Source organism: Raphanus sativus, chromosome 2 (genome assembly GCF_000801105.2).
Source record: "Raphanus sativus cultivar WK10039 chromosome 2, ASM80110v3, whole genome shotgun sequence".
Lineage (NCBI taxonomy): Eukaryota > Viridiplantae > Streptophyta > Magnoliopsida > Brassicales > Brassicaceae > Raphanus > Raphanus sativus.
The window spans coordinates 5,126,146-5,141,249 of NC_079512.1; the positions used below are offsets into that span (position 1 = coordinate 5,126,146).

Sequence of the window (15,104 nt, forward strand, 5' to 3'; positions counted from 1 at the left end):
TAAAACACATGTTTTCCAGTGTAGATAATAAGATTGATCTTCTGTTATGTTGCCTTTATTGAGAATATAACATCCTCATTACGTTGGTATTCTATAGATACTGCATAATACTGTTCTTGCATAACTCTAAGTAGAACACTTACCATGAAATCCTCCAGGAGATCAGATGAAACAATGCTCATCTGTTACAGAACAAGGTTTTTGAAACATCACAGTACTCTATCCAAGGAGCCTTTTGGGTGTAGACTTGGCCTCCGAATTTTGGCACTGATTAGACAACGATGCTCAGTGATCATACAGAGGGTATATCATGAAAAGTAGTGTGCAAGGCTCCCTTGTGAGAACACCGTGTTGTTAATAAACAAACCATCACACTTATATCTCTACATTAGAGGAAAAAGTGGATGTCCTATTGCTTTTCGGTACAAAAGATGAAGAACGGTGAGAGTTAGCACCATTTTTCTCCGCCTTATCTGGTTTCTCAAGCCTTTTTCATGAAGTAACACAACTTTAGGATTCTCTATATGATGATGAGAGAGGACAAGCCGGTTCCGGTAAACGGAAAAACAGGTCTAAAAACTAAGAAAAATACCTGCCTTTTTTTTTCTCTGATCAATAGTAGTAGCTAAAATAGAGCACTAGAGCATTATTTTGGTCGATGAGTCTCTTAATTATATGCACACTAATATATTTATAAAATTAATTTTTAAGAAATACAGAATATTTTTCATTCAGGTGACTAATGTTGAAAAAGAATAGGGACGAAACAACAGTCCAATTTTGAGTTAATGCTACAACATACAAAAAGCTTATATACACAAGTCAGCCCCTTCAGTATTCCTTCCATTTTCCCCTTCCTTCCCTTTTATTTTAATCTCAGTTGGAGTCGAAGAGTCAAGAATGTACGATCGTGACTCTAGGGTTACTGGTAAAGAATCGAGAAGGAAGCTTATCAGGTTATAGTATCTGGACCGGAGGAAGTTCAGAGGATGGAGCTCAAGCTTGAGGGATCGGTGGAGATTGTATCTCGTCGGTGTTTCTTTGTCGTCTTAGAGAGGAGGCGGAGAAGAGAGAGAAAGCTAAGCAGCATCTAGGGTTTCTCGGTTGTGTCTGAAAACCAAAGAGGTGGAGATTTCTTAGGCTTTGGTCTTCATCTTCAACATTGCGATCTGATTCAAAACACAGAGAGATCAGAGAGAAACAGAGAAGAAAGAGAGCTCATGTAGAAAGATAATCAGAGAGAACAAGGTCTACCTTAGGCAATCTATGGGGAACGGAGTGGATAGTCTCCGGTGACATCGCCATGCAGGATCCGATAACCTGGAGTGTATTTCGGAGGTAACATCAACTCGTCTTCTCCAGTGTGTTTAGATTTAGTTGTATCATTGTTACTGGAACTTGATTCTGATTATAGTAAAGCTCTTGAGGGATACCGATCCCTCCCCGGACATTAGGAAACGAAGTTCGGGTGAACAATCTCGTGTGCGGTTGTTTTACCAACACAAACAAATCAATTAGAATTCGATAAGAAACCTGAGAATTGAATTAAGATCAAGCTAAAATAACTAACACTTTCACCCTCTAGATGACACCACTAGTAACAACCCTACATAATTCAAATTAAGATAAAATTCATTGCATGAGGGGACTGCGAAAACAAAAAACTAGGTAATTAGGAAATTAACCTAATGACGGCTCTTTACTAGCTTATGGTAATTTGTTAGTGTATATTTCCATTTATGTTCACTTGACTGATTGACTCAAAAATTATTCATTCAAGTTCATGAACTGTGTGAATATCAAAAATAAATTGAACTATATACTACATATTAACTGATGTCAGAATAACTCAACTTGAACAAAAAAAGACACCAATGTATATATTACCCCCTAATACAAACCAACGTAAAGTTGTAAACAATATTATACGGATGAAGGAACCAAAAAAGAAGATCAATGTACAAAAAGTTTTTTTTTTTTTTTTTTTTTGCAACTCAATGTATAAAAAGTTACTCGCCATTTATATCCATATAATTTACAGTTAAAGTACAAACAATATGTAGGACTTGTAAATTAGATACATGATCATATTAAAACTACCAGATAAAAGAATTGTCAAAACAAAATACATACGAAAAAAATTACTGAAACACTAGATAAGGATTTAAAAATTTCTTTTATAAGTTCATCCAGATATATTGTCCATAATATGAAACTTAAACGATGAAAAATAGCTGAAATGAGTTATCAATTTTGTCTTAAACGATGAAAAATAACTGAAACGAATGATAAGTTTTATCATCAACAACAAACTAGTGATTGCAACTTCTTATCCCAGCATATTTCAACTGCAATCTCAATCTTCGCTATAGTATCATCAACAGCGAGCAGGGAGAAAAGCTGCAAAATCCACAATCAAATCCTGGTGGTCTCGGAGGACATACAACACCTGTAAAACAGGTAATCATTTATTTAACAAAGTATAGATAAATCATCAAACCCGACACATGAACACTAAAGAAGAAACAAGTTTTGTAATATTATACACATACTAGGTACAGTTAGTTTTAGATGTGTTTAGATGTGTTCTAATATATGAGTTTAATTGGGCTTTGCTCCTTAACTAGAGCTATTATGCTTTTGTAAACATTTGCCTTTTATTTTTAGTATAATGAAGCCAGATATAAAAAAAAAGGTACAGTTAGTTTTTTTTATCATCATAATGGTTAAGTTACTGAAACACACACACATATATATATATATACCTCACGATGGACCTCAGTAACAGTCTTCTTGCTTTGTTTGAACATTAGCAATATCTCTACGAAGGACTTGTATGCATGCTCGTCATTCAACCGTTCCTACAAATAAACCATATTTAACTGGAGATGGTAAAACAGAAAAGATGAATATAATTTATTACTAGGGCTAGAATGCAAACTGTGTTATACTTCTTTTTAAATTTCAATATTTGTAGCACAAAATAAACTGAAAGCCAAATCGTTAGTCGAATTGTATAACCCTATTTACTACCATGGGCGAGTGTGTGTACCTTGACCTTGTTGACAAATTCAGAAGCATCTCGAAACTCGACCTTCCCTCGTTGAGTCTGATCCTTCGGGAGTGTTATCTTATAGCCAGGCGGCAAGAACTTGTTGAAACCCAAAAGCAGGTCTTTGTGTCCCTTAAAGAGTTGACTCACCTTTGATATGACATCATTGTTAGTAGAACGAACTCTGCAATTAAAACACCCTTAAATTATTCAACTTCTCATAAGTCGTAGGACTATTATGCGGACAGAAATTTAACAAATTAAAGAAGAAAATTAATGGTTAACACATAGAAAGTACCTTCCAAGTCTCAAGTCCTTCAAGAACTTAGTAATTTCATCACATATTTCACGATTATCAGGAAACCTATTCATCACAGTTTGGAGGTACCCACGTAGAGTCCCCCTTGTAGACCGCCTCTTTATGACCATGATTTGAAATTACCTAGAATTTTTTAGAGACAAAGTATAGTAATGTAGAATAATCTCAAACCAAAATACAAACATAAACAATCACGCAGTGCAGTTAGTAATCGATACGGTGAACAATCATAGGGAATATTGCAATGAATATCAAGACCACAAACTAGAGAATTTGAATATAGCCTAGTCCAGATTTATTTAACAATATAAACATAAAACGTTGGAACAATTACCACAGAATGAGAAAAATGAAAACTATAAAACCACATCATACAAACTATCAAATCTTAAGCGAGACCTAAGTCATCATCTAGAGGGAAATGTTTCTCCTTACCTCACACAGCACGCAGACAGGTTTTGAACAATTCCCACAGAAGTAGACAAGAATACTTTTGGCTTAAAATTGTATTACATTGCAATTATATACAAATGTGGAATAGACAAAAAAAATCATTCTTCTAAGGTAACATTGAAAATATATATTCTTTCCTTCATTTAATTTGACCAAAACAATTCATTCATACAAAATATTTGAAAATATATAATAACATATAGAGACAACAATTATAGTTATAAAATCTTTATAAAATTAAAATAATCTCTTCTATATATTCATATACTATATAGGTGGATATCATAATTCTCTTCCTTAGTTAAGGATCTAAACCTCTCTTTCTCTATTAAAAAGGTATAATCCTCATATACTCCTATAAACTAACTCTACGTACTGTCTCAGTCGGACACAAAAGTCATGATCAATATTGGTTAATTTTCTTGGAGCGTCTTTCAAAAATCTCCAATTGTCTCATATATTAAGGGAAAGGCAGTTGAACAAAAAATATTAAGGGGAAAGCCAAGAAACAAAACGTTAATTACTAATTTAGATGTATAATTATGAAATTTGTTTAAGAACATACTTATTAGTTTACTAATAAACTGATATTCATTGGAATTTGAAAACATTCAAAAGAAAAATAAAAAAATGAAAAATAATATTGAATACTATATATAGTTACCCACACATGATTTTTAAGAGATGGCTATTCAACATCTTGTTCAGGGAACAAAAAAATCTAGTATATTTTACTAGCATTTTTTATAGCTTCCAAGTTTGCAAAAAATAATTGGAAAAGTCAAATATAGAGAAATTATTTGTATTTCATCTTTGATTATTTCATACTGTCTTTTATCTTCTTCAGAGAGAACTGGTAAACCCTTTAAGAAGCTGAAGATTATGGTATTCAAGATTTGTATCTGATTATACCAAAGTTTTTATCTCCTTCTAAAATATGAACAACTAAAGAATTTTAAACCGGTAAACTGGTTTAAACATTTACAGATGGTAGAAATTATTAGAAAAGATGTGCTATGATAAAGAAATGAGTAATCTTTTCACTGGACATGATGCATGCATCTTCATGGAAATCACAATATCCTCAGGAAATAAATCACTTTATTTGGTAACTTATCTCATATTTTTTTGTGCCAACCAATTTTTATAAGATTATTTAGCAGTAACAAAAAAATAAAATTAGAAGTCACTAGTTAAAAAATGAGCCATTGGTTATGATGTTATATATGCCCGATGCGGGGGAAGCAATTGCTTAACCATTTACTATTTAAATGTCCCTAGCTATATACATGAGTCTTTTCTTTTCACAAGTTCCTTCAAGAAAAAAATACATCAAAAGCATATTACGACTTTACAATTGTATATTTTTTTCAATGTGATTAGTAGATTAGTAGATTATATTAAATGGATGAACTGTAATTTACAGACTTAAGCTGGAGACGCAAAAATTCCTCCCCCACCCCCCAGAAACAAAACCGATAGCGAAACATAATACATAAACTTAAAAGCAATGATGATTCAGAGAACATGATGGCATAGTGAACTAGGAAGCGTTCGAGGTCACATTTATTTGGGATGAGAGCAAGCTTCAACCAAAGGAAGCTACGAGACAACAGATCTCTACCCAAGCAATCATCGAAGAAACACGGCTGACACTCTATTAACCTAAAGCTCCACTGTCCCTTACCAAAAATTCCGGATAAACCTGTAGGTTAAATACCAAAGAACAGCACAGCATCTCATCCTTGAAGCTTCACAATGAATAATAAAACTCAAAGGTCAAACCAGACCACCTTATCCAGGCTAAGCCAAAATATAATCACACACCACAGCCAATAGCCCTCACCAGAAACCCTTCAGATACTGCCTCAAAACCACTCCTCCACCAGAAGTTCAAATAAATCTGAACTCAATCCAGGCTAAAACACAAACCAAATCTTCAACAACAACAGTTAATGGTCAGAGAAAAGAAGATTAAGCACCTATCACCACCATTTAATCGCCTGAGAAAATAACTAACATTAGATCCTGTTTAATCCTGCACAACGCACCAAAAAAGAGTTTCGGAGCTAGAGAAACAATCCAAACAAGTCGAGAATATGATAAACAGAAAGCCTTTTCCTTCATACAACCTGATATATGGTGTTTTAGATATCTTGTATATATGTTTTCTAATCGGTTTTCAAGTCCTTATCGAGTTTTTCTAATTCTTTTCGAGTCATTACATGTCCAGAGTTGCATTAGATGAGAGATGGACCAGCTGGAACAAAAGAGGCAGAAAACAGTGCAGTTTGGTGATTTTCATGCAGAACAGTCATCAGACTGTTCCCGAGCGAGCAGAGCAGCCCGAGTGATTGTTCCAGCGGCAGAGATTTTTATGGAAACCACTATTATTTCGGGATTTGCCCTAATTATCATTTTTTCTCTCCCGGCCGCCTGTGGCTTTGATATATCTTCTTTTTCTATTTTCTACATTATTTTACGCTATTTTTGGAGGAGAAACCAGACCCTAGAGTTGGAGACTTGAGATTTTGCTACTTTGTAAAAGGAGAAGGCCATCTCTCTCGATTTAGAGAAGAATCCCCTGAACTCTATTACTTTATTTCAGTCATATTTAATGTTGCTTTATATCTCAGTCTCTGTGTTTTCCTGCTTTATGGCTGAGTAGTCAGCTTGCTTAGCCTAGGGTGTTAGGGTGTTAGATCCGTGAGCTTGACATAAATAAGTTATAAATCGATTGTCTTCATTCACTATTGTTCTTAAGGCTTGCATCAAGTTAACCGCTTAGTTCCTGATTCTAGATTTAATCTATTCATCAAAAGTGTTATAGGTTGCTAGACATAACTTGAATGAGCATCATATCCCTAACCAGCGAAAGTAGATGTTAGGGTGTTTTGTGAACAGATCGGACTTGATCTTAATGTTTGTCATCGCGTCTCAGTCCAACGACAGTTAGGTACTGAGATCGATTGACAAAAGGTGAAGCACCATGACAGTGGGCTGATCTATCTTAAGTGATCCGAGTTCTAGACTTGTATTAAATTGAACTTGAATAATTGTTTGGCTCACTCTTGTTTAACACCCAATCAAACCATCATAGGCTAGCATTCTCTTTAATCTGAAACCTAATTCAATTCGTGTTACTTGTTATTTACGTTACCTAAAAACTCAAAACCCATCATTGTTTTAGCTTGATATTGATCCCATAAAGATAAAGTGTAATAGTTGGTCCATGTGGATTCGATCCTAAAATGCTACATCGACATACCATTCGATTGTGGTAGTGTGCACATTAAGTTAATTGATGTGTGTATACACGTAATATCACAACCCAAGCTGCACTGTTTCAGATCCGAGAAACAACACATACCTATATCTAAAGACTAACATATAAATTAAAAGCAAGAAAATCTTAGCAACGACACCGTTTTTGATTTTCCTCAAGCTTCTTCAACACCTCGGAAGTTTCACATCAACACTCTTCTTCCTTGTGACAATCAGTTGTTTTGTCTCCGTGCGGCTCCTACTACCTCGCAATATCTACGGCAGTCACCATCCATCCAAAAGCTCTAGAGCAACAATGGTTAAATTTCGCCTTTTTGAAATTGTAGTCCTTCACCTTTTGATTATTCCTGCATTTACCCAAAATCTCATAAAACATGAAGAAAGGTTCACTTTAGTCCCAAACTTCCAGTTAAAAATCAGGTCTCTTAATTTTTTTTTGTTTTTGATTTTAATTGTTGCAAAACTATAGAAATGAATAATGAAAATTTATCCAAAGCAAGAAGAAAAAAATTTGATTTTGTAAAAAAATATAAATTGATCATCTTATTAACAACAATGCATAATAGATTTTTATGTAAATTCTTTTTTTTTTGATCAAACAACAACAGCATTTCATAAAAGAGTTTAGCAATAGGAGGGTTGACTCCCTCCTGTTGATTCGTCTATCGATCACAAACTTATATTTATAGTGATTCGTATATCGATCACAAACTCTATGTAAATTCATATCTACGAATCTATAAGTTCGTAGATCTCTATATAAAGAACTACAGTTTGTGATCTAATTCTTGTCATGTAGGTTAAATATAATATCATTTGATTATAACTTTGTAGCTTGGTCTATATGGCACGTAGTAGCATTTCCTATTATGTAGTCAGTATTAATAAATAATATTAACTCATTTATTTAACATCTTTGTTAATTTTTTATAGAACATCAACAATTGCAGACGCATATGAAATAGAGCATGTCAGCGAAACGTTTGGAACCAACTTGAAAATAAAAAGTCACCACAATTAATGGAAATTTGAAGAAAGGGCGAGTGATTGATGAAACAAAGAGAGGAGAAGGAAAATGTGGTGTGTGAGTGCAATATTGGTGCAATATTGTGACATGAATTTATAGAGAAATTTGGCAATCATTTTAGATTTTTACCAATTTCACTTTTCACAAATCATATTTTTTACTCCATAGTTTCCTCAATGCAATTGAATGCGATTTGACATTTGTGAATATCAGTATAGTATTCTTCTTAAAAGCAAAAGCTAGGTTGCAACTATTAATAAAATCAAAATTCATTTCTTCACGTGACTGTTGCATGACGGAAAATGGCTACCATATGGCTCAACAAAAAAACATTAAGTCACAACCTATGGACAGTTATATTAAAAAGAAAACGATATAGCCATGAAAGAAGAAAAAAAACTACAGTTTGTGGCATACTCCTTGTCATGTAAGTTAACTATAATATCATATAGTTATGACTTTGAAGCTTGCTATATATGGCATGAAGTAGCATTTTTTTTTTTTTTTGAAAAAACATGAAGTAGCATTTTCTACTAAATAGTAAGTATTAATGAAGAACACAACATATATAATTGTTGTTGTTTCAAAAAAACGTTTGCACTAGTTACCTAGGTAACATTAATTTTTTTGAATATGGAAATAGAATAGTAAGTTAATTATCTTCTATATTTGTCGACAAAATTTAAAAATAAATCATACAAGACGGCCAAGAACGAATAAATTAAAGACAACGAAATTGCCCACAACTCCCGATATGCCTACAATAATCCAAATTAATCATGTTAAGGAACAACCAAACATTTAAAAATCATTAGACAAATATGCTTTGGATCTGTGGGGTGATTAATCTACGTTTTTAAGATGTTTGATATTTATGAATATCAGTAATTACTCTTTTGAAAAGGAAACACTAGGTTGCAAAACAAATCAACAGGTGTGATTTTTTTACTTCGGTGCAGTCAAAATTAAAATGCCATGTGATATTTATGAATATCAGTATAGTACTCTTCTGAAAAGGAAAATATAGGTTCCAAAATAAATTAATGCAAAAGAATCCAATTAAAAAAATTTGGAATCTTAACTTTTGTATAGTACTCTTCTGAAAAATGAAAATCTAGGTTACAACTATTGGGCATATACAGATAGATAAAAAATACTGAGTTATCCATTAAGGCTTGGTTCGGATCTATTCAGATTTATAGGATTAGAGATGTACATACCGCTACATATTTATAAATTTTTGATCCGAGTTTGTTTCGGATACCCAATTAAATTATGTAAGGATTCACAAATCTAAATACTCCAAAATCCTCAAATTCCATTAAAACAAAATAAAATGATATACAACATATAGATTTGAATAGTATATGACAGAACACCTAAAATTAACATGAAAATTGGATCAGTATGAATATCTGGTAGAGAACCAATATGTATTTCATATATTTATGATGTTTTGAGTATTTTTGGTTACTTTTAGATATTCACTCTTGGCTATTGGATATTTTCAATTATTTTAGATAATTTCAGGTTTTTGATATTTTAAAATATTTGTGGATATTAGATCTCTAATATTAATATGTTTAAAAAATGTGATTTGAAAATTTTCAAGTATCTGAAATATTTCGGTTTGGACTAGGCTCGGTTCCGATTCAAAGAACTATATTTTACTTGGGCTAAATCTGGTTGTAATATTTTACTATGGTTTGTTCCATCTTTTCGGTTGTTTTTCGTTTGTTTATGCATTTAGTGTTATGTAGACTTTATATTGCTCTGTTGCATATGGGGAAATTAAGACTTCCAAATCCACGGAACAAGGCATGGTTTGTAAACAGTGTCGTGCTCATTATTTTGGGGTTCAAAACAATATTTTGATGATATAATAGTTTGTTTAATTAAATTTAGAGAAAATGACTAAAATAGCAGTAAACTAAGTTTTTGTCATAAAATAGCATTAGAAGGAGGAAAATGACCAAAATAAGTTTTATTGAAAGATAAATATATATTTATAATCTTTGGGTTAATTAATCTAAGACTTAGTATTTAGAGTTAAGGGTGGGAGTTCTAGGAATGTGTTCAAATTTTTAAAAATAAAAATAAATATTAAAATTTTCAAAACAAAAAGTGTTATTTTGGTCATTTTATTTTTTCAGAATGCTATTTTATGATAAAAACTTAAAAAGTGCTATTTGAGAGAATTGCGCATAAATTTATATAAAATATAGTTTTATAAATGTAAAAATGATTTCATCAAATTACAATTAATATAACAGTAATATATATATATATATATATTATATACTATTTTATGATGCGTTAAAACTGTATGTTACGTTATATCAAAATAATATATTTAAAACTGAAAATTTATGTGTTATTCAAAGTTATTTAGGAATTTAAGTATATAAAATAAAACTGTAAAATTATAAATTTATATTGTAAAATCATAAAATATAATTATGTATGAAATGAGTCAAGAAAAATATTTTATAAAGATATAGATAGAGTAACCCAAAATTCAAAAAGAAAGAAGTAAAAATATGAGAATTATAGTGCCTCAAATTAGTATATACGAAAAGACCATGTCAACGTTTGGAACCACCTTGAAAATAATAGGTCACCTCAGTTAATGGAAATCCGAAGAAAGGACGATTGATGAAAAAAAGAGAGGAGGAGGAAAATGTGGTGTTTGAGGGAAATATTGAGATTTGAATTTATAGAGCAACTTGGTAAGAATTTCAGATTTTTACAAATCAGATTTTTTACTCTTTAGTTTCATCGATGCAATCAAATGCTATGTGACATTTATGAATATCAGTATAGTACTCTTTACCTTTTTTTTGTCACGACAGTATAGTACTCTTTACAAAAGGAAAAGTTAGCTTCTAACAATTAATAAAGTCATAATTCATCTCTTCACATGACCGTTACACGACGAAAAATGGCTAGCCATATGGCTCCAAAGTAACATGATTTTTTAAGTGGTAGGACACTTTCTATCTTTTGAATTACTTCATTAGACATTTCTCACTTGTCCAACACAATATACTTATAAAAAAACTTCATTATTCTCACTTCAGACCAGACCAAGCTTCATCTAACCAAACATAAGTAACCATGGTTCCATCATTTTTAATATAATTTTTATATTTTGAACATATTCAACCACGTTTTCATTTAAGAAAAAATCAAAACACAGATTTACTTTCACTTTCTCCAGACCAAAAAAATCCTAATTTCTTCGTCCTTTTTTCAAACAACTAGGACGTAGATTAAGTGAACTCAAAAGCTTACTGAATTGGATCTGCAGTTTGACGAACAACAATGGCGAAGAAGAAATCCAAGTCGTCTCTGAGCCACACCGTCACCGAGCCACTGAATCCACAACTGTGTGAAAACTCCATGAATCTAAGCTCAGTGAAGCTTTGATTTATTTACATATCAAGATTTCTTTTTGATGAAGTAATGTATGGAAAACACTGGATTTAGACTTGCTTCAGATCTGTGGAAAAAAAAATGGTGTAAGCACATGATTATTTTAATGGAACCTTAAAGATGGCTCCTTTCGTGAGATTTAATTTAAAGTTTTAGTGTTCTTCCGTTGAGATGCTCTTCCGTCGAGATGTTTGGATGAAATATGTATGTCAACCTTAAAGATGGCTCCTTTCGTAAAAAATATATGACTTGGAAAATCTGTAAATCCTATACAAAATCATGTCCAAAAATTTACGAAGAAATATCTGGAAATGAACCTTGGACACAAAATTGATTCTACAAAATTTTGTTCACAAAACTTTGTCCATAAAATCATGTCCAAGTTTTTTGAATATGAAAAATCAAAACAAAGTTTACCATATCCACAATTCTGCTGTCCACATTTCTCAAATAAAAAAAATTATTATCCAAATTTTTTATGTTCAAATAACCTTTTGTATAAATGTTAAAATATAATATATATCTATATATATATATATATATATATATATATATACCAAAACGGATGTCTAAATGTAGAGAATTAAAAATCATAATTTATAGTCATAAATTTATTTGATTTAAATATTTTAAAAAGAAAATATAGGCAAAACATATTAAAGGGTGAGATAAACAAGAATAACATGTAACTAAGATAGAACTAACTTGGTGTAAGTATGGATTTTAACGTTTTAGTGTTAGTGTCCAACTTTGATGTCCATGTCCACATTTTGTGTTTAAGTATTTTTTGTCCATATCCACATTTTTTCCGTCCACATTTTCAATGTCAATGTATTTTTATATAATTTTAAAAATATATAAAATATATATATACAAATGGATCTTAAAATATAGAGAAAAAGAAATTATAAGTTATGGTAACAATTATAATTTCTTTATATATCTTAAAATTTTGAAAAAGACAAATATATATATGTTGAGAAAAAATAATATTTTATTATCAAATCTACTTTCTCAACCAAAACTGGATCTCACCTTTGGATTGGCTTTCATCCGATATCTGTTGTTTGTCACTGCTTTCCAGGAACCAAACGATAACTTCTCCGAGTAAACACAAAACGCAAAGCTGTATGGTACTTGACAACTTGACAATATAAAAATATTATCACTAACTCAACCCTGGTCTCGGTTAAGAAAGTGAGGGGCATATTAGTCTCAAATCAACTCAGAAACATGTTAAAGTGTCCCTCCAGCGTGTTGTGTCTGAATGTGTTAAAAAAAGAAAAAAATGTCTGGATATGTAACTCACTCAAGTAACATGCTATGACCAGCTAAAAAGAAATCGATATAACCAGAAAAGTGTGCACTAGTTACTTAGGTAACATTTGGGGCCGATTGGTTGGATTATACCTGTAGAAAATTTACTGTAAAATTTAGACGGTATAATTTTTTGATGTAGATATATCTAATATAGCTGTATAAATTAAATAAGAGAACTGATAAAAAGGAAATATATTCCTGCATAAATATTTTAAAAATAAAATAAATTCTTACAACCATATTTTTTTGCTTTAGAAAATAAGGTTTCTACAACCATTTTTTTATTTTATTGACTTTAGCTTTAAAAACTATTTAAAGCATGATTGGTAACTTAAGTGATTGTAAATAGAAATTAAAGCTAAAGTCACTGATTACAACTCAATCAATCACGTCCATTAGTTTTTTACTTTTTGAATATGGAAATAGAATAGTAAGTTAATAATCTTCCATAATAGTAGAGAAATTTTTTTTTAAAAATAACCAAGAACGAATAAAGTAAGTCAACGGAATTGTCTGTAATTCCAGATGTGGCTACAATAATCCAGATCAAGCATGCTAATGAATAACCAAACGTTAAACAATATTATTATTTTTTTTGCTAAATCTGTAAATATCATAAAATGAATAAAAATTGTTACAAAGAACTAACTTAGTTCTGGATCTCCCTGGCAAAAAAGAAATAAAAAACAGGCAGAACCACAAGATTACATACTACCATTAGTGAATCAAAAAGCTTCCTGCGCCTTCTAGCCGAGATTATGTTTCGAATCTCCTTATCAATGTTATTGAACACGGTTGCAGGGGGGATGAGTTGCTGATTATGCACCATATTGTTTCTCTGTTTCCATATGTGGTAAACCACAGCCTGAGTCGCGATCTTCCTTAACAGAGAGAGCCTCCTTGACGTTGCAGCTCTGATCCAAGATAGGAGCTCGGACCAGTTGGTGAAAGCTCCCACCGGCGGTTGACATCTGCTGAAGACCTCCCGCCAGATAGCAAGACTGTAAGCACAGGACAGGAGAAGATGATCCCTTGTTTCATCGAAGTTAGAACAGAGAGGGCATGCCGCTGATATCGGTAAGCCCCAAGCTACGAGCCTAGACCTCGTCGGCATCCGATCGTAGTTAGCGATCCACATGTTAAAGCTATGCTTGGGGATTGCACCTTTAAACCAAACCACGTCCACCCAGTTTTTGATATCCTGCCTCGGTCTGAGAACGTCCCATGTGGAGGAGGACCTGAAATCAAAACAGTTTGAATCACCAGCTACCCAAACATATTTATCATCAACATCAATAGGCAAAGGCAAATCAATAGTTGTAAGAAAAGCATGTAAGTCAACTTCCATTTGCGAACGAGGGTGAGGCAAGGACCAATTTGAACCGGTGATAGCGTCAGCTACATGGGCATTTTCTCTTATTCGAAGGGCTCACGGACCTGCCGGTCCAATGTACTCTATCAGCTGTCCAAGTGGAGACCACACATCAAACCAGAAACTAGCTGATTTGCCATTACCCAGGTGGGATTTACAGAACTGAAGTGCAAGAGGTCTAAGCTGCAAGAGCTTCTGCCATGCCCAGGAGTCAGAGGAAGAAGCAGTGATTGTCCAGAAGGATTGACCGTTAAGTTTTGGTGCCAGTCAACCCATAAAGAAGGCGCCTTTGAGAGAAGAAGCCATATAAACTTAAGGCACATCACTTGATTCCATATCATGAGGTTTCTAAGGCCAAGTCCCCCTTCATTTTTCGGTAAGCAGACAGTACTCCATGCGATCTTGGCGATGCTTCTCTTCTCTGTGTTTCCAGACCAAAGATACCGGGAGCAGAGAGATTCAATGGCCTTAATGCAACCTTTTGGCAGGATGAATGCCGATGTCCAGAAGGTGACCGTTCCGAAGATGACAGTCTTTAGAAGTTGAATTCTACCAGCATATGTCAGTAGCTTGACTGACCAGGAGTGAAAGCTCGCGCCTATTTTGAGCATTAGGGGAGAGTACTCTGAGATCTTGAGCTTCCTGCTCATCAAAGGGAGACCGAGATATCTGATCGGGAGTTTACCATAAGGGAAACCGTAGCTCGTGATAGCAATGGTTTCACTTTGGTCTACACCCGAGATGAATAACTCTATCTTAGCGCTGTTCATATAGAGACCCGACCAAGAGGCGAAGTCGTCTAAACATTCCGAGATACCGTGGAGACTGTTGCTCGTACCGT

General features: G+C 33.0%; 1 protein-coding gene across 1 annotated transcript; it reads right to left on the bottom strand.

Moving 5' to 3' along the window:
• Positions 1-13,535: 13,535 nt before the first annotated feature.
• On the bottom strand, positions 13,536-14,239 carry LOC108831963 (uncharacterized). The gene is made up of 2 exons (XM_018605459.2): positions 13,607-14,239; positions 13,536-13,556 (listed from the first exon to the last, which is right to left on the bottom strand). The coding sequence occupies exons 1-2, from the start codon at positions 14,237-14,239 to the stop codon at positions 13,536-13,538; spliced, it is 654 nt and encodes a 217-aa protein (XP_018460961.2).
• Between the last annotated feature and the right edge of the window lie 865 nt (positions 14,240-15,104).